General features: G+C 45.9%; 1 protein-coding gene across 2 annotated transcripts; it reads left to right on the top strand.

Moving 5' to 3' along the window:
• Positions 1–22,443: 22,443 nt before the first annotated feature.
• On the top strand, positions 22,444–25,831 carry LOC127296011 (uncharacterized). Of its 2 annotated transcripts, XM_051326029.2 has the most exons (6): positions 22,445–22,709; positions 23,465–23,587; positions 23,899–23,988; positions 24,559–24,835; positions 25,043–25,250; positions 25,458–25,831. In XM_051326029.2, exons 1-6 carry the CDS (start codon positions 22,540–22,542, stop codon positions 25,580–25,582), a joined length of 993 nt encoding a protein of 330 aa, XP_051181989.1. In that variant the 5' UTR covers positions 22,445–22,539; the 3' UTR covers positions 25,583–25,831. The 2 variants fall into 2 exon arrangements, with proteins under 2 accessions (XP_051181990.1, XP_051181989.1); XM_051326030.2 differs by lacking the exon at positions 25,043–25,250 and having other exon boundaries at positions 22,444–22,709.

Genomic DNA, 25,831 nt, shown 5'->3' with positions numbered 1-25,831 from the left:
ATCCAGTGGCGCGTAGGGTGTAGTTTGCTAGCCCTAGACAGGATGTTCCGGGGATCAACCTCGTGTTGGTTTTTAGGCCTTGTCTAGGGTCGGCTTACGATCACCGTGCGTGGCCGCCAGGCTCAATCACGAGTAGGATGTTCCGATTATGTGGTGAAAACCCTAAATCGTAGTAGGTCGTTTTAGCTTTATTTTGATCAAGCAGGACCACCATATATTCGTACACCCCGTACGGATCATGGGTGGATCGGCTCTTTGAGCCGATCTACAGGACAACCTGAGAGCCGATCGAGGCTCGTATTTAATGTTTACGTGTATGCCATGCAGGAAACTAAGCGAGGCACATCCATCACCTTCCTGACCAGGTATAGGTCAGGTGGCACGCCTGCACCAAAGATCGGACGTGCGTGCCGAATCTTTGCGGGCCGTTGCTCGGAGGGACCAGGGCCAGCCGCAGTCCTGGGAGCCTCCCGGCTCTACTGTGTTGCCCGTCGTTGCTCGCCGGTGGGTTTCTGACCGCAACACATTCTGGCACGCCCGGTGGGACCATCTTCGACATCAACCGCATCGCCATCTACATCTAAGATGGCGGAAGGCACTCCAGTCACGTACGAGGATTTGACCGAGGAGCTCAAGAAGAAGTATGACGAGGTCAAAGCGATCCTCGAAGCCGACCTCATCGGCTCTTTTCACAGAACTCGCTCACATGGCGTCAGGTGGAAAGGGTTCTCACCTGAAGGCGCGCTCGATGGAGTGGACCTGTCCGCCCCGTCAGAAGAACGCACCAGGTCTCTGCGTCAGGAGATTAACTTCATGGTAGCTCATTCGCTACACCGCCATTCTGAGAGCCTGGTGAACACTTTGGAGCGTGTCGCTCTTCGGGTGATCCAGGAAATCATGAGGCATCAGTACTCTCCGTCAGGACCAGCTCTCGGGACTTACCAAGGAGAGATGCCACTCCAGTCCCGTCCGCCGCTGCCATTCACGTTGGCAGCACCAGAGGTGCCGAATTCACCGGCATACGTCGTCTACAAGATCGGTGGTGACCCTAGTGACTACCAGTTCTTGCATGAGGCGCCTAAGGAGATCCCTCATGGATACCCGTGCACATACGTGCCAGACTGCAGTAACTGGGCACTCACAAACCAGACTGCAACAGCAGGGACTTCTGGAACAACAGGAGGAACTTCGGGAACGGATCTCGAGAAGCAGACGTGGCTAGCTAAGTATGCCACTCCGACAAACCTCCAGAGCTCAGCTCCTGCAGTTGGCTCAGAACTGGAAAAGCAAGCATGGCTGGCTAAGTATGCCACTCCGGCGAATCTTCAGAGCTCGACTCCTGCAGCCAGCACCGTGGATCAGATCAGTACAATCCTGAGAGACCAGTTCGGCATGGTGCCGAAAAGGAGGACAATCGGCTATTCCAAGCCGTACCCCAACGAGTACGAGTTGATCCCGCTACCACCCAAATATCGGCTCCCCGATTTCTCCAAGTTTAATGGATCAGATGGTTCCAGCTCCATCGAGCATGTGAGCCGATATTTGGCACAGCTGGGCACGATCTCAGCATCAGATGAGCTGCGTGTGAGGTTCTTCGCACAGTCCCTCACAGGATCGGCTTTCGGTTGGTACACATCGCTGCCACCAGACTCAATCCGGACTTGGAAGCAGTTGGAAGAGCAGTTCCACATGCAGTATCACTCAGAGGCTTCCGAGGCTGGCATTGCCGATTTAGCACAAGTACGTCAGAAGCGCGGAGAAACAATGTCAGAATACATCCAGCGCTTCAGGACCGTGAGGAACCGATGTTATTTGGCTCGTTTGACCGAAAAGGAAGCAGTCGAGTTGGCGGTGGTAGGTCTCGCATCACCGATCAAGGATATGGCTTCCCAAGCAGACTACCCTTCACTGGCGCACATGGTTCAGAAACTATCATTATATGAGCAGCGCCACCCAGAGCTGTACCAGGACAAATTCAAGCGTGCAGTAGTCCTGGTTGAGACAGAAGAAGATGAAGGGGCGGGAGATCAAGAGGTAGCAGTGGCTGAATGGACTCGGGGGGCAACCCCCATATCCTGCAAATGGGTTAAGCCACCAGGTCCGCCCAGAGGGTTTGATTTCGACGTAACTAAAACTGAGCAAATTTTTGACCTCTTACTTAAGGAGAAGCAGTTGAAGTTACCCGAAGGCCTCAAAATCCCCACGGTACAGGAGCTGAACGGAAAGCCATATTGCAAATGGCATAACTCGTTCTCCCATACCACCAACGACTGTAGGGTGTGGCGTCAGCAGATCCAAATGGCGATAGAACAAGGACGTCTAATTTTCAACCAGTACGCCATGAAAGTCGACACTCACCCCTTCCCCGCCGTTAACATGGTGGAGTGCACTTACCCTGGAGGGTGCCAGCCAGGATTCTCGTTCAACATCAACATGGTAGGACCTGGACACCACTCTGGTAAGGACGGAGACGAGGGCAGCTGCTCTCGTAGCAAGGACACAGAGGAAGCCGTTCCACGCGATCGGCTCCGTCACGATGGCAAGCGCTACATCACAGAGGGGGAAGTAAGGAATGTGAGATATCAGCGACCTCTCTCTGATCACCTCCTCAACAAGTACGTGAGTCAATATGACCAACGCCGACGACCCAACGACGATGGTGAAAGAGATCGTCTGGCTAGGGACGCCAGGAGACATCGTCGGCATGATCGCGATGAGGAGGAGTACGAGCACCGTGCCAAGGAAAAGTCAAGGGAGCAAGACGACGAGGATAGGCACTGGGACTGTCCCTTCTTCAGACACTGTTGGGATTCAGGAATGAGCCGATTGCCTACAATCGGCAACTTCCCAGAATGTAGACAGAAGAAGAAGGATGCAGCTAACGTGTCCGTGTTCAAACGTCTAGGGCCTCTCCCGCCTCGGAACAAGCACGCTGAGTCCTCTCGAGTGGAAGATCTCGAGGAATTGGAAGACGATGATGAAGAAGAAGATAAGTACCACCGGCCAAGGTGGTGCCCTGATGGACTCAGCCGCTCCCAAAAGCGTAGGGTTCAGCGACTACGTGGTTTAGAGGAAGCCGAAAGGTTATACCTGCACACGTTGAGGAAGGCGCGGCCTGATCTGGCCGCTAAAATTCAGCGAACCCTGGACGAAGAAGGTCGGCCACAAAGGAAAGAGTGGCGCCCCAGACAAAAGAAAGCCGATGATGAAACATCGGCTGGCACAAACATGGTGTTCATCCTTCCGACGGAGTTTAGTGCTCCAGGATTAGACGAAGCACCTGTGGCACAACTTGACTGCGGCCCACGGCCAGTTATCTTTGAGAAGCCACGAGAAAGAAGCTACAGATATCTGAAGGCCCTGTACTTGCGAGGTTATATCAATGGGCAGCCTGTCAACAAGATGCTGGTGGACACCGGAGCGGCAGTCAACATTATGCCATACTCCATGCTACGTCGGTTGGGACGCTCTAGCTCGGATCTGATCAAGATCAACGTGACACTGAGCGATTTCAACGGCCAAGCGTCTGACGCAGAAGGTGTTCTGAACGTGGATCTGACCGTAGGAAGGAAAACCATCCCTACGACGTTCTTTATTGTCGATAGCAAGAGCACCTATGCTGTTCTGCTAGGAAGAGATTGGATCCACGCCAACTGTTGCATTCCATCCACGATGCACCAATGCGTAATACAGTGGGATGGAGATGAGGTAGAGGTCGTCCATGCAGATGACTCAGCCGAGATTTCAACGGCTGGCATGAACGCTTGGGAAACAGCAGGCCAAGAGCCACTCTCAGGCATCAATTTGGACGACTGCGAGCGCATCGACGTGACAAAGGATGGGGTTAGGCTGGTCTTATCCACCGGCCTGGCCGTGTAGCAAGAACAAACCTATGGACTCCTCCCCGGCTTCGATGGCACGGCGGATGTTGGCCGCGTGGGCCTCCTCCGGGTTCAACTCCGGCGTCGGCTCGCGGGAGGAGGAGGATTGGGTGGAAAGACCCGATGAGGCAGAGGAAGAAGAAGACATGGTGGCGCAGGAGGGCTTTGGGAGTGCTAATGCGAAGGGGATGAAGAAGCAAACTGTTAAGAGCGGTTAAATAAAAGGGGATATAGTGGAAATTCAATGCCACAGCAGTTTCCGAGGAAGAGGTGCCCAATAAAAAAAACAACAATTTTGCCAGGACACGCGGAAGTGGAAGAGGCAAGGCATCATGATGAAGGATACTGCGACGGTTCTGCCACAACATGACCCGACGAAGAAAGAGCGGAGTGATTTTGGAATTATCAATTCCAAAACCAGGGGGGCATGTGTTATCACCAGAATTTGACCGAGTCAGAGGTGGGCCGCGATCAAGATGGGCTTGAAGAATATACATGGAAGAAATACGTGAATCGGCCTTATATGCAAAGTTTGGGCTAGTTTGCCCGTGTATCTGTAATATAGTAGGATACGTGTTGGTTAGATAGAGTTTGGCTCGTGCCCGGTTGGGATTATTCCCACGTTAGAAAGTCTACGGACTATAAATATGTATCTAGGGTTTATGAAATAAACAACAATCACGTTCACCACAAACCAATCTAGGCGCATCGCCAACTCCCTTGTCTCGAGGGTTTCTTCCGGGTAAGCATCATGCTGCCTAGATCGCATCTTGCGATCTAGGCAGAACAAGTTTATTCGCTGTCCATGCGTTGCTCGTACTGAAGCCTTTTTGATGGCGAGCAACGTAGTTATCTTAGATGTGTTAGGGTTAGCATTGTTCATCGTATCATATGCTATCGTAGTGCAACCCCTAGACATCTGGCCGCCCTTACGCCTATCTTAGGTGTAAGGGCGGCACCCCGCTTGATCATTATTTAGTAGATCCGATCCGTCACGGTTGCTCCTTGTTCTTCAAGGATTAGTTTAATATCTGCATGGTTAGGCCTTACAAACGGGTTGAAGGATCCAGTGGCGCGTAGGGTGTAGTTTGCTAGCCCTAGACAGGATGTTCCGGGGATCAACCTCGTGTTGGTTTTTAGGCCTTGTCTAGGGTCGGCTTACGATCACCGTGCGTGGCCGCCAGGCTCAATCACGAGTAGGATGTTCCGATTATGTGGTGAAAACCCTAAATCGTAGTAGGTCGTTTTAGCTTTATTTTGATCAAGCAGGACCACCATATATTCGTACACCCCGTACGGATCATGGGTGGATCGGCTCTTTGAGCCGATCTACAGGACAACCTGAGAGCCGATCGAGGCTCGTATTTAATGTTTACGTGTATGCCATGCAGGAAACTAAGCGAGGCACATCCATCACCTTCCTGACCAGGTATAGGTCAGGTGGCACGCCCTTGCACCAGCATCGGACGTGCGTGCCGAGTCTTTGCGGGCCGTCGCTCGGAGGGACCAGGGCCAGCCGCAGTCCTGGGAGCCTCCCGGCTCTACTGTGTTGCCCGTCGCTGCTCGCCGGTGGGTTTCTGACCGCAACACATTCTGGCACGCCCGGTGGGACCATCTTCGACATCAACCGCATCGCCATCTACATCTGAGATGGCGGAAGGCACTCCAGTCACGTACGAGGATTTGACCGAGGAGCTCAAGAAGAAGTATGACGAGGTCAAAGCGATCCTCGAAGCCGACCTCATCGGCTCTTTTCACAGAACTCGCTCACATGGCGTCAGGTGGAAAGGGTTCTCACCTGAAGGCGCGCTCGATGGAGTGGACCTTTCCGCCCCGTCAGAAGAACGCACCAGGTCTCTGCGTCAGGAGATTAACTTCATGGTAGCTCATTCGCTACACCGCCATTCTGAGAGCCTGGTGAACACTTTGGAGCGTGTCGCTCTTCGGGTGATCCAGGAGATCATGAGGCATCAGTACTCTCCGTCAGGACCAGCTCTCGGGACTCACCAAGGAGAGATGCCACTCCAGTCCCGACCGCCACTACCATTCGCGTTGGCAGCACCAGAAGTGCCGAATTCACCGGCATACGCCGTTGACATGGTGGAATGCACGTACCCTGGGGGGTGCCAGCCAAGATTCTCGTTCAACATCAACATGGTAGGACTTGGGCGCCACCCTGGTAAGGACAGAGACGAGGGCAGCTGCTCTCATAGCGAGGACAAGGAGGAAGCCGTTCCACGCGATCGGCTCTGACACTTCCAAAGAGTCCTGGTTACAATCAAGATGGAGGCCGATTCCAGCAATGGGCCCGTTTTACCTTTACCACACGCTCTCCCTGTATGTGGTGTCGACCTCACAGGTGACGGAAAGTTTGGGTATGGGTTTACATCGGCTGATGAGCTAGAAGAAGTCGACATCGGTCCTGGGGATAAGCCGCGACCAACTTTTATCAGCAAGAAGTTAGATCCACATCTTAGGGGTCAGATGATAGCTCTGTTAAAAGAATACCCAGATTGCTTTGCGTGGGATTACACAGAGATGCCTGGATTAGACAGGAGCATCATTGAACATCGGCTCCCCCTTAAGAAGGGATTTCGGCCGTTCCAACAACGAGCGCGTCAGATGAAGGCCGAAATTCTGGAAGAGGTCAAGAAAGAGATCGAGAAGATGTTGGCCGCCGGGTTCATCAGGCCATGCAGGTATGCTGAATGGATCTCCAGTATCGTTCCTGTAGAGAAGAAGGACGGTCGATGGCGTGTGGCCATCGATTTCCGAGATCTCAACAGAGCCACTCCAAAAGATGAATATCCGATGCCTGTGGCCGAAATGTTGATCAATGCGGCTACTGGTCACAAGGTGTTGAGCTTCATGGATGGCAACGCCGGCTATAACCAAATCTTCATGGCTCCAGAAGATATACACAAGACCGCGTTCAGAGTACCAGGGGTAGTAGGCTTGTTTGAGTATGTAGTCATGACCTTTGGGTTGAAGAATGCTGGTGCAACGTACCAAAGAGCCATGAATTATATATTTCACGATCTGATCGGCAAGTTGGTGGAAATCTACATCGATGACGTGGTAGTCAAATCTATCTCCATGGAAGGACACTTGGATGATTTGCGACGCATCCTAGACCGAACTCGGAAGTTCGGACTGAGAATGAATCCAAAGAAGTGTGCCTTTGGTGTGACGGCTGGTCAGTTCCTAGGTTTTCTGGTTCATGAACGGGGAATTGAGATCGGCCTGAAAAGTCAAGAGGCAGTGCGTACCATGCAGCCGCCCACCATGAAGAAGGAGCTCCAACGTCTTATCGGCAAGATCAATTTTGTCCGACGATTCATCTCTAACCTGTCAGGACGAATCGAGCCGTTCATAGCACTGGTGAAAATTAAATCTGATGACGAGTTTCACTGGGGGGCAGAACAGCAGCAGGCGTTTGATGAGATTAAGCGGTATCTGACAACACCGCCTGTGCTAGTTCCGCCCCAACAAGACAGGCTGTTCTATATCTACTTGTCAGTAGCTGACACGTCCATCGCTTCGGTGGTGGTGCAACTCTATGAGGGTGTTGAAAAGGTCGTTTTCTACCTCAGCAGAAGGATGTTGGACGCGGAGACAAGGTATCCTGAGGTCGAGAAGCTTTGCCTTTGCCTGTTCTTCACCTGCACCAAGCTTCATCACATCCTTTTGACGGCAGAGATCATCGTCATATGCACGTCAGACGTTGTCAAGCACATGCTGTCGGCCCCTGTTTTGAAAGGCCGACTTGGTAAGTGGATGTTTGCGTTGTTGGAGTTCGATCTTCGGTATCAGCCTGCGAAAGCGGTCAAGGGACAAGCGTTGGCCGACCTTATAGCTGAACGGATCAATACCAATATAGCAGCACTATCTATACGTGCATGGGCTATGTTCTTCGATGGATCGGCTTGTGACGATGGTTGTGGCATCGGCATTCTGCTCGTGTCGCCTCGGGGGGCAACATACTCCTTTTCCATCAGACTATCTACCCCTTGCACCAACAATGTCGCTGAGTATGAGGCAGTGCGTAAGGGAATGGAGTTGCTGCTGGAAGCCGGGGCAGAAGCGGTAGAGCTTTTTGGAGACTCAAAGTTGGTGATTAACCAGCTCACGGATGAATATAAGTGCGAGAGTGAATCACTTTTCCCATATTGGATGGAATGCCGTGAGTTGATGACGCAGTTTCGGTACATCAACTTTAATTGGGTCCCAAGATCCCAAAACACCGAGGCCAACGATCTCGCACAAATGGCGTCAGGCTATAAGGACATATCAGACGGGTCAGAAGTTCAGGTGCAGTTCCTGGAACAGGATGATTGGAGAGCCGAAATCTTCAATTACTTAAAAGATTCGGCTCGGGGGGCACCTAAACGGATAAGATACATGGCCATGAAGTATGTCCTCATAGGAGACGACATGTTCTACAGGACGTTGGAAGGGTTACTACTCATGTGCCTGGGACCAACTGAGTCTAATCGGCTCTTACATGAGGTGCATGAAGGCGCCTGTGGAACTCACCAGTCGGCTCATAAGATGAAGTGGCTAATTAGGCGATCAGGGTTTTATTGGCCCACCATGCTTGAAGATTGCTTCAAGTACTACAAGGGGTGCCAAGCGTGCCAGATGTTCGGGAAGATTCAGATGGTACCCGCATCAGCAATGAACCCTATCATCAAGCCTTGGCCGTTTCGAGGGTGGGGTATGGATATGATCGGCAAAATCCATCCGGCGTCGAGTAAAAAACATGAATGGATTTTGGTTATTACAGATTACTTCACCAAGTGGGTGGAGGCCGTCCCTATGAAGAAGGTGAAATCAGAAGATGTGATCAAGTTTGTGAAAGAACACGTCATTCATAGGTTCGGGATTCCCCAAACCATCACGACCGATGGAGGTTCGGTCTTTATTTCTAAAGAATTCAGAAAGTTCTGCGATGACATGGGGATTAAGCTGATCCGATCATCCCCATACTATGCTCAAGCCAACAGGCAAGCTGAAGCGTCCAATCAGAGCCTGATCAAGCTGATCAAGAGAAAAATTGACGAGAACCCTAGGGATTGGCATGAAACGTTATCAGAAGCTTTGTGGGCCTACCGCATGTCATGCCATGGAGCTATAAAAACTTCGCCATACCAACTCGTCTATGGACAGGAAGCCGTATTACCTTGGGAAATTACGGCTGGATCAAGACGTGTCACGTTTCAGAATGATCTAACAGCTGAAGAATATGCAGCTTTGATGAGTGACACTATTGAGGACGCAACAGAACTTAGACTTTGGTCGTTGGAGAAGATTAAAGAGAACAAAGCCACGGTAGCTCGTGCATACAATAAGAAGGTTAGACCAAAGGAGTTTCAAGTTGGTGATCTAGTATGGGAACTGTGTTGCCATTAGGAACCAAGGACAAAGCATATGGCAAATGGTCTCCTAATTGGCACGGTCCGTACAAAGTCGTCCAGGCCTTGAAGGGTAATGCATACATGCTGGAGCAGTTGGACGGCGTTAAGTTCCCAGTAGCCGTCAATGGTCAACACCTCAAGAAGTATTTCCCAAGCATGTGGGATGATAAGTAAATGAAGTATGAAGGGGGGCCGATTGGAAATCGGCCAGTGAAATTTTTTTATACGAATCTTAGCCGATGCGCAGACATTGACTTGAGAAATATGGATACCAGTATAGCTGATGTACGGACATCGACTTTAGAATAATGAAAAAGCCGATGCGTAGCCATCGACTCTAGAAAAACAAAACTCAATGGAGCGGATTAGATCATGCCAGAATTCATGGCACCTGAGGTATTTTTCCCACGGATTTTGTTGAATCTGTGCGTTTGAGACCGGGAGATGGCGTGGACACGAATTGGATCTGTTGACCGCGTGAATAGGCAACTTTTATGGCCTTAAAGCATGTTTATGGCATAAGCCGATGCCCTGCCATCGGTTCTTTGTGCATCGACTTCGTTTGACAATCGGCAAAATCGACAAAGAAGCAAAATTAATTGGGGAATATTTCTTCATTAATAAAGGATTTCTTACAAGGAAAGAGCCGATTGCTCAGGGGAGGAAGAACAAAAGAAGGGCCTATCGGCCGATCGGCTACTACTACTAGACCTATACTAGTAGACCCTACTCTACGGGCCGTCGCTGCCCTCGTCGTCGGAGCTCTCGTCGGCGCTGCTGCCGGCGAGCTCCTCGTCGCTGCTCCCATAGCCCTCTATGGGAGCCTCCTCCTCCTCGTCGTCGTCGTCGTCGTCATCCGATCCGGCACGGAAGCGCTTCGCCGGCGGGTAGTCCTCGAGGGAGTCGTCGTCGTCTTCTTCTTCCTCCTCCTCTTCGGAGGAAGTGTAGCCATCCCACGAGAACGAGTCGTCCTCGCTCGTCGCTTCCAGCTCCCCATCGGCGAGGAACTGAAGGTCGTCGTCGCCACTGGTCAAAGACTTGTCGTCCTCGGACCAGACGTAGGGCTCGTGGTCCTCCTTGTCCCACTCCGATGCGGCGAGGATGTCGTGCGCCGCCAGCGAGCCCCACTCCGGCGTCGGCTCGCGAGATGAGGAAGAGTCGGAGAAGACTGACGAGGTAGAGGAGGACAAAGAGGAGAAGGACTGGGAAGAAAGATCCGACGAGGCGAAGGAGGAAGAAGAAGAAGACATGGCTACGGGAGATGGGGGATTTTTTGGGTGCCGATGGCCAGAACAGAGCAAGGGGATGAAGTGGCGAACTGTTCAGAGTGGTTAAATAAAGGGGATATAGTGGAGATTCAATGCCACAGCAGTTTCCGGGGAGATGGTGCCAAAAAAAGAAAAAAACAACGGTCAAATCACGCGGAGAAGTTGAGAAGGCAAGGCATCATGATGAAGGGTGCTGCGACGGTTCTGCTCTGCCACGACATGACCCGACGAAGAAAAGCAGAGTGATTTTGGAATTATCAATTCCAAAACCAGGGGGGCATGTGTTATCACCAGAATTTGACCGAATCAGAGGTGGGCCGCGATCAAGATGGGCTTGAAGAATATACATGAAAGAAATACGTGAATCGGCCTTATATGCAAAGTTTGGGCTAGTTTGCCCGTGTATCTGTAATATAGTAGGATACGTGTTGGTTAGATAGAGTTTGGCTCATGCCCGGTTGGGATTATTCCCACGTTAGAAAGTCTACGGACTATAAATATGTATCTAGGGTTTATGAAATAAACAACAATCACGTTCACCACAAACCAATCTAGGCGCATCGCCAACTCCCTTGTCTCGAGGGTTTCTTCCGGGTAAGCATCATGCTGCCTAGATCGCATCTTGCGATCTAGGCAGTACAAGTTTATTCGCTGTCCATGCGTTGCTCGTACTGAAGCCTTTTTGATGGCGAGCAACGTAGTTATCTTAGATGTGTTAGGGTTAGCATTGTTCATCGTATCATATGCTATCGTCGTGCAACCCCTAGACATCTGGCCGCCCTTACGCCTATCTTAGGTGTAAGGGCGACACCCCGCTTGATCATTATTTAGTAGATCCTATCCGTCACGGTTGCTCCTTGTTCTTCAAGGATTAGTTTAATATCTGCATGGTTAGGCCTTACAAACGGGTTGAAGGATCCAGTGGCGCGTAGGGTGTAGTTTGCTAGCCCTAGACGGGATGTTCCAGGGATCAACCTCGTGTTGGTTTTTAGGCCTTGTCTAGGGTCGGCTTACGATCACCGTGCGTGGCCGCCAGGCTCAATCACGAGTAGGATGTTCCGATTATGTGGTGAAAACCCTAAATCGTAGTAGGTCGTTTTAGCTTTATTTTGATCAAGCAGGACCACCATATATTCGTACACCCCGTACGGATCATGGGTGGATCGGCTCTTTGAGCCGATCTACAGGACAACCTGAGAGCTGATCGAGGCTCGTATTTAATGTTTACGTGTATGCCATGCAGGAAACTAAGCGAGGCACATCCATCACCTTCCTGACCAGGTATAGGTCAGGTGGCACGCCCTTGCACCAGCATCGGACGTGCGTGCCGAGTCTTTGCGGGCCGTCGCTCGGAGGGACCAGGGCCAGCCGCAGTCCTGGGAGCCTCCCGGCTCTACTGTGTTGCCCGTCGCTGCTCGCCGGTGGGTTTCTGACCACAACACCATTTGGGTTGCCAAGCCTATTGTGACTAACCTATTAGGACCCAACTTGCATGGGGACCAACAAGCTCAAACTTGATCAATAGGTGTATGTGGTGGGCATTGGAGACTTGGCCACTTCATGAAGAATTAAGGGATCTTCATATATTATATTTTTATCAAGCCAAGTCATAAGGATTATCATTATATCTTATATCCAATGTTCCTCTTTGCGGTAACTTATACTTCAACTCTTCATATTTATTGTAAGTTATTTGCCCCTTTGCATGTTTGGTTTTGTACCAAATATGTGTTTGTATGTGTTGTGTCTTACTTGCCTATCTTGTGTATTCAAGTATGTTTGTTTGACTCGTCATATACTTGTGTATTGTTTTGAGCCTAATGCATCTTGATGACATCTTATTTGGCTCTCTTTGAGTGATTAATGGAACATCCATTTTGGGGGAGTGATATGCCTTGTGCATCTCTCTTTCTTTTAAAATGTGTGTACATGGGTACCACCACTTAGTATTGATATTGTAAGATTATCTAGTTACTATGTGGTGTGTTATACTCATGAGAAATTCAAATTCTAATGTCCATTAATCATCTCTAGTCGAATTTTAATTGCCTCTTGATTAGAAGAAATGTTTTATCACATTATGGGGGAGTAATATGTTTTGTACATATCACAAGCCTACAAAATGTGAACATATGAGGTTATGCCACTTAGAGTTGATACTCTTAATTATCTTGTTCCTAGGTGGCTTGTTTGCTCAAACAAGCTCCAACTTTTGCTTATCTTATGGGTTCTTGTTTGAGTAAGAAATTCTTGGTACAGTTTTCCTCAAATACATATCTCTATATCTTATTTGGGACACCGGTTGCTTCAAGCTATTCTAATCATTGTTGTGTGTGATTGTTTAACTAGTTGAAGCTATCAAGAATCTTCATCTATGCATAGTGCTTAATCCTATATATTTATCCTATGCCTTTTATGGTGGAGTTGATCCTTACTATCCTTGACAATATACTACCAGAAATTAATCCCAATATTCTCATTGTCTTTGACAATTAATAATCTTGTATGTGGTAATATCTGTGGATCTTCTTCATCTTGGATTATCGTTTTATTTGCCACTTAGAGTTGATATTTTTTATTATGTTATTCCTTGGTGGCATGTTTTCTCAAACAAAATCAATCTTATTAAATGCTCCATTTGCTTATCTTTTGGTTTTTGTTTGAGTAAGAGATTCTTGGTGCGGTTTTCTCGAAGACATATCTATATAACTTATTTGGGAAATCGTTTGCTCCAAGTTATTATAATAATTGCTTTGCATGATTGGATATATTGATAATCTCTATTTATGCATGGTTCTTAATTCATATCTTTAACCATATGCATCTTGTGAAGTTGATCCCGAATCCTTGAAATATACCACTGGAAGTTAATTCCAATATTCTCATTGTCTTTGACAATTGATAACCTTGTATGTGGTTGAATTTATGGATCATCTTCATCTTGGATTGCTTCTTATTGCTTTATTTTATTTCCAAGAAATCTTTGTAGCTCCCATGTGTCTTCCTTACCTCTTTGAAAAATCTTTTGATAAATTCTTTTGATTCATATCAAGTTTTTGTTTTGGAAGACAAACCTTTTCTTTACGGTACATTGTGCCATTGTGTAAAGTTTAGAGGGTTTGGTTTATTTGTTCGAAACTCGCTCTTTTGGGAGTGTGCTATCTCATTCCTTCCTCTATGTTTTATTTGCTTGAATGAGATAAATCCTTGAGCATGTTTTCTTTATTTCATCATTTATGCTCAATGGTTTCTTCTTAGTTCATCTGTTCAACTTTGTTGAACAAATATTTTTTATTTGCGTCTTTTATATAATTTGGACAACAAATTTGTTTGGTCACACCTTTATGCCTTCTTCAATTCATTTGGTGTTTTCTCCAAAGGGTATCTTTCTTGGATCTTTAAAGTCTTTGTGCGTGCTTATATGTTATTTTTTTATATTTATAGCATGCTTGCTTTATTTGATCCATTATATAGGGTATACTCCATCAAATAATAAATGGCTAGTATGTGCATGAAATTCCAACTTCATCTATAAATATGCACATATTGATATGGAGTGTATCCTATGTATTGTGGTTAGTCTAACCATTTTGGACCCAATAAGTTTGGGGACCAAGATGTACTTGAATGTTGTTTTAGGTACATTGGAGATGCAATGGAGGCTTGTCTCATCTATAAGGAAGGTGTTGTCACCATACGAGAATTGGAGCCAAGCTAGGATGATCGATGAACTCTTGTCTACTACATCATGCCATTGCTCTCTCGGTAACAAGTATCTTATTCATGCATACTTATATAGCATCCAACCTCTTGTAGGTTGCATCTTGGCATGAAATTCTTTATTTCAAAAATATTGCGGTTCTTGAAAAATCCCTTTTAAATAAAACTTCTTATTGTACATTTGAGTAATTTGAGAAGATGCATACGATGGGAATATATGTAAATCATGTTATGATTCACCTATCCAAAATATTCCTTCTAGCAATTTATTGCATATCAATTCCTCGGAGAACCCTTTTGTTCAACATTGATGAAATTACGAAATAAATCCCTATTTGTGATACTTTTGTTGCATTTCTCAAAACATTCGAACTAGCTTTACTTTCCTTATTGTTAGTTGTGATGTTTTTGAGATTTTTCTTGGTTGAAGTTCATTCATATACCATAAGTGAAAATTGGAGCCATAGGCTATATATGCTTTCGAGCAAACATCCTTTGGTATACTTTATGACTTCATCTTGGATAGCATGTCTTATTTATTTTATTAACCTCTTGTGTGTGCATGTTTCTTTATGGATCATCTTGTCCACTTTAGAAATGTATATACATGAGAGCGTTAATCCATCATCTTGATATCCTTGTTCTTTGTCGACCATATTCTGTTAATTTTAGTGGTGTTGGTAAAGAAGATTTATGAGTGCTTGATTTATTTTTATCTTCATGCACTCATATCTCGTATTGTTGGACTCAAGTTGTTCTTGATAAGCATATTCTCATTATCTTGTTTATGTTCTAAATGATATAGAGGGAGTGAGGATTCAATGTTTGTGCATATTGTATTCAAATCCAAACATTCTAAATTATGCACGAACCTTCGGGGGCTTCCTTATTTCATTTAGAGCAACATATGTCTCTTATCATGACATCTTTGTTTGTCCAATTTGATCTTTGATTGCTTGCTTTATTTGTTGAAGCTTTCTTCACCATGTTATCTTTATGCAGTCTTTGATCCCCAATATAGTTTGACTTCCTTCAAGTATTCGTCATTGGATATGTGCACTTGATTTCACTCAAATTATGAGAAGTGCACATCTTGGGGAGGAACTCACATTATATTGGCTTTCTAAAATTTTCACCCATTTTGGCACTTGTTGCCAATGGGGGAGAGGTTTAGAGGGTTTAAGGGAATGGTTTATACTTAAGTTTGGTTTGTTCTTAAATGTTTTTCCTCTCATGCATTCCATATTTATATGTATTGAATGGTTGTATATATATAGTGGAAACTGTCCCAAAGGTTAATCTTGACAATGTATGCAATGAAATTCATGTTCATCACACGTGCATACATTGTGGGGGAGTTTGTTCTATATATATTGGTTCTACTCACATCCCTTGCATTAGTTGTAGTTGTGTGAGTCGAGCTGGTTTTGATATGGACCAGTAGCTTCGTGTTACTTGACCATATCAAATACAACCTCTTGTATACAACTTATTCTCAGATAAGTTGCATACTTGTTTCTAATATTCATTATATAAACCCTCTTATTGTGGTTGTCATCAATTACCAAAATGGGGGAGATTGTAAGGGTATATTGCCCCTATGTGTGGTTTTGGTAATTAGTGACAACCCCTATGGACTAATGTTTTCATTGAGTTTATATGAAGGAATATTCTATAGGTACTACTTCTAGTCCATATGTTGGATTCAAGTATGGATGCCATGAAAATAAAGATATACCTTGAGTATTGGCATCAAGATCACCGATTTGAAGACATACATGTGATATGATCAAGAAGAAAAAATGAAGATATAGTTCTTATGTGGAACTCAATATTAGCGACGCTCTAGCTTATGTGATAAGCAGTGAATGATCAAGATCTTGAGTGCTTGATTCCAAGTGAAGAATTCAAGATATGGCTCTAAGTCGGTGGCATGATAGTCTCATGCATTGAGCTATGGTTGACTAAGATTTAGAGCATGCAACCAACGAAGAATTCTTTATACACCTCAAGATAGTATGATAGAGAATGAGAAGATACAAGGTTGACCAATACAGAGAGTGAAGAATAGATTCAAGATTGGTCAACACATGAAGCATGAAGAATGTGCCACGTGAAGTCATGAGGTATGGTAAGCTTTGTCAATTATGCTTTATGAACTAACCCATCATATATGTGCCCTTGTGTTGTCTATGTGGGTTAGATATCTTTCCATGGGCATGCATCAAAAGTGAGATCCCTTATAGTCCATGAGAGGATGACATCAAGTGGTGATCGTCATCAAGGTTGAGTTGGGCAAGTTCAAGTTGAGCATCTCAAGAAGATCATATGCTTGAAGCTTGTTGTCCATGTGGTGATAATGGACATGTGAAGATGTGCATCAATGGAGCTTTCCCATCATGGTGTATGGGGGATCATTTGTGAGTCTTCACAAAGGAACAATGATCAAGTGAGACTTTCCGGCTTGAATGAAGCATGAAGCATCATCATCAATATCAAGTGGAATGCGCAAGGCAAAGGTATGGCCTTGCTAGGTTTTCTTTTACCGGTCTCAAGGTGATTATTGGGAGACCGGATTATAGGATAGATAGCCGCACTATCAAGAAGGGCTTTCAGTTGGGTAACTTGATCACATTGTCTTAGGGAGCTTAATCATTTGCATACTTTGCATATCCGTATTGCTTCTTGGTGTTTCTCTGTGTGAGGTTCTTGAGCTTGTTGCTAGCTTTACAACAAGCCCAAGTTCATCGAAAACGGAATTCGCATGCATCTTCTATTGCGTTTTCGAGTTTGGAAGTCTTCACCGTTTCTTGACGGTGGGAGACTCCCTCTCTAGAATAATCTAAAAATATCATGTGAGGAGTCTCCATATTTCCAGTTTGTTGGGGTTCTATTTGTCGTTATCTTTCCAACAAAATTGGTTTCATGTCAATCGGAGTTCGGGAGCATTTTCTGTTTAAAATGAAGAAAAGTTGTTTAGCCCCTGGCCGGTCCGTGGTCCGGTTGGACCGGCCGTGGCGCCGGCTGGCCCGACGCCGACCGGCCCCTGGACTGGTGCCATCCGAGGGCATGTTCTGTATGTCTCCGATCCGCTCCGGCCACGGTCCGGCGCCAGGTCCGGTTTGAACCGGATGGTCCGATCTGAGGCCCGGTCTGACCGGCCCTTGCGTCGGACGGCCCGGCCCCAGACCCGGTTGACCGGCTTCCTCGACTGTTTGCTGAGCTGGACACTTCCCCAACGGTTAGATTTTCCCTTGGGCTATAAATAGCCCTTCTTCCACCTTGGGCTGGTCAGGTTCATCCACTCTCTCTCTCCTCCATTGTTGACTATGAAAAACTTGCCCTATCTCTTGATCCCCCCCCCCCCTGATTCTTGCTCATTCTTGAGGGATCTAAGAGAGGAGATCTAGATCTACAATTCCCACTAATCTTTTTCTCCTCTAAGTGAGGGGAACCCTTTGGATCTAGATCTTGGAGTCATTTGTTGATTTCCTCTTTGTTCTTCCTCTATAATCTCATCCTAGCATTTGTTGTTTTGGTGGGATTTGAGTGTGAAGGATTTGAACACCTCTCGTGTTCTTGCTTTGCATCATTGCATAGTGTTGAGCTTTCCACCACGATTAGTTCGAGTGAGAGACCGTGAGCTTGTTACTCTTGGAGGGAGACCTCCTAGTTGGCTTGGCAGTTGGTGCTCCGGTGATCTCTTCAAGAAAGATTGTGAAGAGGCCCGGGCTTCTCCTTCGTGGAGCTTGTGAAGTGGTTTTGGAGCTTGCCATCTCCGGAGTGGAGGAAAAGCTAACCATAAGGAAAGGACCATTATCCTTCGTGGGGTTGGCTCGGAGAATAGGGTGAACCTTCGTGGCGTTGGGGAATCCTTCGTGGGACCTCCACCCCCTCCAAACGTGACGTATCTTCTTGCAAAGGAAGGGAACACGGGAATACATCCTCGTCTCCGCGTGCCTCGGTTATTTCTATACCCGAGGTTACTTTCCTTGTGATAGCCATCGTGCTTGAAGTACATATATCTTGCTAGCACTTGTGCTACATATATCTCGTGTCTATCTTGCTTAGCTCTAGTTGTTGTTGTATCACTTAGGTGAGCCTAGCATATTTAGGGTTTGTGCTTGTAAAATAAACGTTAGTTTAATTCCGCATTCGTACAAGTCAAATCCGTAAGAGTTTTTAAGTCGCCTATTCACCCCCTTCTAGGCGACATCTCATCCTTTCAATAGCACATGTATCTACTTAATCCCTAGTGAGTCAACAAAATAAAGGTAAAAAACAAAGTAGATCTTGAATTGTGTGTCACCATTCAATCATTACCCCCATGTTACTCCATCTAATATATACGGTCCCCACAAATCTTATTTCATACAAGTTGGATCAAAACAAGTACTTAAGAAGGATACATAATATGCATCTACTTATACATATCACACAAAAGAAGATTCCAATCTTAAATATCAACTCACAGAAAAGAGATTCACCACAAAGGGGGTTACATAGATGACCATAATCATGTTCGAAAACTCATATGGTGCTAATACAATGATAGACCAAGAGAGATAGAACAAGCTACTGCCACAAACCCATAGTCCAGAGGTGCACTACTCCCTTCTCATCATGGTGGTGTTGATGTAGATGTTGGAGGGGTAGGAGATCTCTACGGCGGCAGCTCCGGTAGAGGTTCCCCATCCAATCTTCACTGGTGCTGACTCTATTTCGGTGTTTCTGATCTACGCCCCGACTCCTTTCCGATACGCGGAGAAGGTTCTTTACATAGGGGTTTTTAGGTCAAGACAATCATTTGGGCTTTTGATGGACCGCACGCCCAATGTGTGGGTGGCCCTAACCACGCCACCCATAGGATTAATGCCTTCCTCACTCCATTTGCGCGATTTCAAAACTTTCTATCTCCTACTAGCTAAATAATGGTGAAGTTTTGCTAGAAAAACATCTCACATCTGGGGAGGAGCTGATGAACTCGAGCAACGTCCGTGGAGGAAGAAAGAGAGAAAGAGAGAGGAGGAATAAGGAACCCGGGTGCGTCTCGGCGCAATATTTTCATGGACGAGAGTAATCGGTAGCGACATGGCCGACCACTGGTCATGCGCGCGGTCGGCTAGTCGACGGTCCCACAGCAACCTGCAATCGGCAGCCAGTACGCCGGTCAGCAGGCGTGTCACCGATCGGCCAACACGTGGCTAGGCGAGTTAGAGAAAAGTACAATTTTGAAAACGCATAATATTAGCGGAAATTAATTAAAAAATGCATTATATTAAAAAAATCGCCACACAACTTAGCTCGAGCTTGTTATTATATTTTTAGCACTAGTAGCATTATCCTCCTCTTTTTTTGGTTTTGAGAGATGTATTGAATGATGTAACTATTCAAACGAAAAAAGTCTATTTTTCGTCCTTCAACTTCCTTGAAAGTTTATTTTTCGTCCTAAATGTTTTTTAGGTACAAAAGAAACCTTCAACTTTGGTAATCATTCAAAGACGGTTTTACTAATTTTCATGGATTACAAGAAAAACGAGGATAGAAAGGAGAAAAAAAAAAAAGCAGACCAGTGCCAACGAAGACCAGAAAAAAAGAGGAAGGCCGAATCAGGCGGAACTGACCGTGGGCGAAACAAAGGGAACTGATATCGTGGGCGAGTTAATTAGCGGATCCTCGTTTCTCTCTTTTCCTTCCAGTTATTTTCACGTAAGCGACAGTAGAAGCCCTAGCAGCGCCGCCGTACGCCGCCGCTTGCAAACTACACGTCTTGCTACACCTGCCCACCTGAAGGAAGATTAGGAGCATGCCAAGAGGTTGAATTGTCTTCTTCGGCATCGTGTGCAGATCATACACTGCACTAAATTTCACATTGCATTGACAACACTGATTTACAACACCATTCTCTGATGAAGAAGAGCACAATGCACCAACATGATCAATTATTTCTCCCTGTTAGCTCTAGCCTCTTGAGCGATATAAGCATGCGCCTTGCACCGGCTGCCGCCATTGTTGTGCAGGGCATCGTCTTCTCTCTGGGTCCAGACTTGGATGCGCTGCGCGCTGACGTAAGCACAGCGCCGTCGGCTGCCCGCAACCGCAAGGAGTCTGATAGCGTCGCCGAGCCTGATAGCGTCGGCCGCGACGTCGACGAGCCTGTTCGCCCAAGACCTGACACCGAGGACGAGCCGGCCCGACGTAGCGGATTGGGGGTGGTGGAGGTGCGGAACCACCCAGTGGTCGAGCGCGGCGGCAGACGAGCTACCGACCGCGGCATGCCGCCGACGACCGCCATGCCGCCGCCGACCGCGCTGTCAATAGCCGAATCAGGATTATACGCTGGGGAATGGAATGCCATGATTTGGTTTTTTCGTTCTGGGTTGGCACTGGTCTGGTTTTTCTTGTAATCCACGAAAATTAGTAAAACCGTCTGTTTGAACGATTAGCAAAGTTGAAGGGTTTCTTTTGTACTAAAAAACATTTAGGACCAAAAATGAACTTTCGAGAAAGTTGAAGGACGAAAAATGAACTTTTTTCTATCTATATCTATACCTAATAATAAAGAAAATAAGGCTTCTTGTTCGTCCGTCTATTTTTGCCCCTGGATCTCAATGAAATTACAACTCCTGCCACCGCCTAATTCAGAAAACGATTCGCTCAAGCCCAAATAAATTCGTTAACCTCGCTCCCATGGTGATTCTCGCTCGCCTTCGTGCGATGGACGCCTTCCGCCTCCCGCTCCCTCCCTGTGTTGGCTGCTCAGCCATCACCATCGACACGGATCTCCAACAGAAGAAGGGTCTTGATATGGGTCGGGCGCCGTATCGTCCACGTAGACGTATGTGTCGTGCCACCGCTGGAGCTTCTCCCCGGCCCCCTCCTCCACCCGCACCTGGACAGAGCATGCCAGCTCGACCTTCGTTCGTCATTCCCGGCAGCGGCGGCAACACGCGCCTGCGCTTGACGCGAAGCCGGCGGCGACTAGCAGCCGAGACCAAGACCCGGCACCTTAGCGCCTCTATCCGACCATCTCCACTACGCCAATCTCAGGCGTGGGAGCATGTCTAGGCGAGCCCCGCTCCAAATTGAGCCGCTCCTCCGTCGTGTCCTGGTACTGCAAGCTGGGCTCACCCTGCTATGGCAAACTTCTCCTCCTGCATTCTGCTCCGTCCCCATGTGGCACGCCCTGTTTATAGAGTTCGGCGCTCCACCGTACAGAAAGTGTTCGACATAATGTCTACACATTGGCCATGGCACATTCGGTGTTCAAGTCATCCAGGATTTGGTGACTTGGTGCCACTGCAGGCTATGTCTATCAAAATAAGTGTATGCGTTTTAGTCTGCTACTATTTTCTCTAATTCCTTTACTATTAGTAGCGGCGATGCTACTTCTAATTTGCCCTCTCTACATGTAGCCCGTACTGATTATTGCTACTGGCACTGTGCCAGTGAAGCTGCATTAGAAGAGGCCTAGGTACCTTTGAGTAAATGTGTCTATAAGATGTAGTTTCACTGTTCTTTTGCTCCTTGCAAAACTGTTTTAGCTTTTGAGGCTACAACATGTAATAACTGTGCAGCGTAGATTGGGTAAAACATATCATGCATACTGATTTCCTTTGTGTTATTTCGTTGAAATTGAAAACACAATTTTCCATGTAATCCAATTATTTAACAATTTAACAAGATTAAATTAATTTAGTGTTTTTCATATTATTTAGTTTTTTCATATGATGATTTTATACTTTCCGATACACGTGATCTATACCATGAAAATTAGAAACCAATTTCTCAGTTATTTCCTTTATTACTTTTGTTAGGATTGTTTTATAGTGGCACATCTAGGAGAATTGGAATTTTGGTGGAAACCACCGTACTACTTACATCCCGAACCAATTAACTCAACTTTGTTTAAACATAAGATATATGAGTACACACATTTTATTATCTAGATATATATGTGTATCTAGACAAAATTAAGTCAACTAATTTGCGGCGGAGGGAATAGTTCAAAACCATGAAACAAACCAAAATCGAGGGTATAGTTTAAACATAAGATGTTTGACTTATTTTATACCCGTCGCAACGCACGGGCACATTCCCTAGTTCAAACTAAAGAAAGAAAAATCTCAAAAAAAAAACTAAAGAAAGAAAAGTGAGCTTTTGTTTTGAACAAACCCCCAAAATTAAACCCTCGTACGCCCTCGCCGCCTCCTCCCTCACCGCCTCCGGCGTCGCCGCCACGCCGATCCCACCATGTCCATGGACGACGGGAGGGGCTCGCACCCCTGCCTGTCCCAGTTAGATCTGGACGAGCGCGCGGCCGCCGATGCAGGAAAGGTGGGCGGGGGAGGCTCGCATGGCGAGAACGGTGTCCACATACCCGCCACGCAGATCCTCAACCGCCCGGTCTCCATCCCCCCAAGGTGCCTCCCGCCTCCACCCTCCGCCTACATACGTCATCTCTGGCGACTGCCCCTGTTCAGTCTAGCTGTTCTGCTATATGGATTTCCTGTAAATCTGTTCGATTCGTTTCTAAACTAGGCTAGTACGTATGTTTTTTTTTTTAATTCTAAACGTGGCGCTGCGTGTTTCTGTGAACAAATTCTTGCGATTCTAAGATTTTTCGTATGGCTCTGGGATGTGCTGAAATTAGAAATGTGTACAAGAACCAATTATCATGGTTCTAAAATTTGCTAAAATTAGAATGTCTCCCGAGAAGGGATTCCTATGGTTCTAAAATTTGCTGAAACAAGAAATTTATCTGAAACTATAAATGTATCCGAGAACAGATTCTTATGGTTATAAAATTTGCTGAAGATAATGTATCCGAGGCAAATTATTGTGACTCGAGGAGTTTGCATACTCTGCTTCAGCGCTGCTGCCTCAATTCCAAAAAACATGGCGAAATTTTTTGGTCAAAATTCAAAGCATACTGAGTTTGACTAAAGTTATTCTCGAAAATATCAATATTTATAATAGTTGATAAATACACTAAGAAAATACATCGTATGGTGGATCTATTGATATAGATTTGGTAATTTAGATGTTCATTTTTGTCTCTAAACTTAATCAAACTTAGAGACTGTTGATTTTGACTAAATTATATGCATTGTTTTTTATGCAATGGAGGTAGTACCTCTTACTGTGACTCTGAATAAATCATATGCTCTGTTTCAAGGTACAAGGAGAATGAGAACTTGCTTGTCTCGCCAGTGGAGACTCCCTTGCCACAGGAGCCAAAGCAACACCATCATTCTCAAGTTGTGGTCTCACGTGCTGCTTCAAAGGGGAGATATGCAAGGTTAAACTCCTAATCTCTTCAGTTTTTTTCTTTCTTGGGCTGCTCTCTTCTGAACACCATTATGCATCTTCATTTGGCATTCTTAAATGTGATTGCAAGATCAGTAACTCAAATACTCTGGTTCCCAGTTTTTTTCCTTGTAATGGTGAATACAATTCCTTGCGTCCCCGTATGGTTAGCCGGATTTTGTTGTAGAAAAGAACGTTGTATACTCAAAGGTGCATTAGTGATGGATGAAGAATTTTATTGAATAAGTCACAACGCAGCTTCCTTTCACTGTAATTATATTCAAACCATATGTTCTGGTTCAGGTTTAGGGAGAATTTGCATGTCATGCCAGAGGCGACAAAGCAACACCATCGTTCTGAAGCTGACATCCCATGCGCCATTTCAAAGCAGAGGTATGCAAGTTAAAACTCCTAACCTTTTTGCTCATCTTTTTTTCTCTCTCTATCTAACACTGTTGAGCATCTTTATTCGCATTCTGAAATGTCATTGCAAGATAACTCGAATCATATGGTTCTGAGTATTAAGCCGTCTATGTTTGTTTATATTCCTAATTTTTCTTCATGGAAAACGGGTAACACAATTCCTCCCGTTCCCAAATGGTTGGCTGAATTTTGTTCCTTTTCAAGAACCATTCTACACTACAAGCTGCACTGATGACGGGCTGAGAATTTTGAAGAACTCATGAATTCGTTCTAAGAAAATAATATCACAACCGCTCATGTTTCCTCTCAATGTGTGAAATTATATCCGTAGCTTGTTTCTGCCATGCAGCTATTCAATTCATCATGTCAAATTTGAATTCGAAACAAACTTGACAATTTTTAAGCATGTTTCATGAACTCTGCATGCACTTCATCATAAGAGAAACAACTGCGTAAATGGTAATCTTACATTTTGCGCATTATGACATGGTATTTGATCTTTTTTTATGACATAACAATCTGTTAACCATATTCAATCAGGAGTAAAGCTGGTTGGATGTCCAAGGAGAGGAGCACCCCTGAAGGTATCGACTTGGAGAAACATGCTCGTATGTTTGAGTTCCCTTTACGTGACCCCCCAAGCAATCCTTCCCTGCTATTGGAAATTTTCTCTGGACCTCAAGTTGTAATGAAAAAGAGGAAACCTCCGGAGGTGAGGAACGCACTCCGTGAAAGACGAGTGACGGCCAGACAAAGGGTTGCACGTAATCATGCCGAGGTAGCCCTGCGTAAATACAACAGAGCGAACAACACAAAGGTTTTCCTCTATCCTTCTGTCTTTCTCTGTTGAGGGTGACAATTAAGATCTGACAATCCTGTGTGTGTATAGTCGTATGGTGCTCTGACCTAGTTGTGCGATAATGTTCATGTTGTGTTGGGATTTTCGTCCAGCTTTGATCCAGTTAAGCAGAACATTTTAAAGGTTTCAAACCTGATATTCCATTTCAACTGTGTTTTTCTTCAGTTTGAGCTGGTGGAGATACGAGAAATCTCGATATTTTTTGAGTTTGGAGGGGGCTGCGTCCACTATAACTTCACAGCTAAGCAGCCTGAGGATCATGATGATTCTGCTGATGCTGGCAGCACCAAGCTATTCTTCTCTGAAGTTGACTACCCTTTACGGAGTGAGAATGATGTGTTGCTGTGCTGTATAGTTGGGGAAAATGACGCAGGTAGGCACTTGTTTACTTTGTGTTCATCCATTTTACTGTTTTCTTGACTGTTCATATTACTTCTTCCGTACCACCATTCACATGTTTCCTTATTGCTCATGAGGTTTTGCATCAGGTGCAATATTGTCAATCTCATACCCGTTTATCATGGTCTCATATTGTTTTTGCGTGTTAAAATCAGGCTAACTATTTGTTCTATTTGTCTAGGCCATTGCTATGGTTGCGAAAACTACCGGCCTGTCGTTCACCCAAGCAGCCAAGCGTATGGCGGTGGTAGTAGCACCTGTATTGACTATCCTGGTTCAGACGGCGATAGCACGGACAAGGACTAGTACTGAAGCCTAGTGGTTGGTGCTGGCTTGCGTGGCTAAATCTTCTTTACTGTCACCGCTTGCCCTCGTGAGAATTAACTTTTGGTTGGAGTATCTTTTCCTGAGAATTAACTTTTGGTTGGAGTATCTTTTCCTGCCATCTCTTCTAGTGATGTATATAAGCGTACAACGATGCATATATGAACTTGAGAAATGTTGACATGCCATGGAAACCTGAGTTTTAATAGAATGTTGCGGTTTACTGGATTA

The sequence above is a fragment of the Lolium perenne genome, chromosome 4 (genome assembly GCF_019359855.2).
Source record: "Lolium perenne isolate Kyuss_39 chromosome 4, Kyuss_2.0, whole genome shotgun sequence".
Classification (NCBI taxonomy): Eukaryota; Viridiplantae; Streptophyta; class Magnoliopsida; order Poales; family Poaceae; genus Lolium; species Lolium perenne.
Note: the sequence above shows the minus strand (reverse complement) of the source record. Positions and strands in the feature narration are given on the sequence as shown.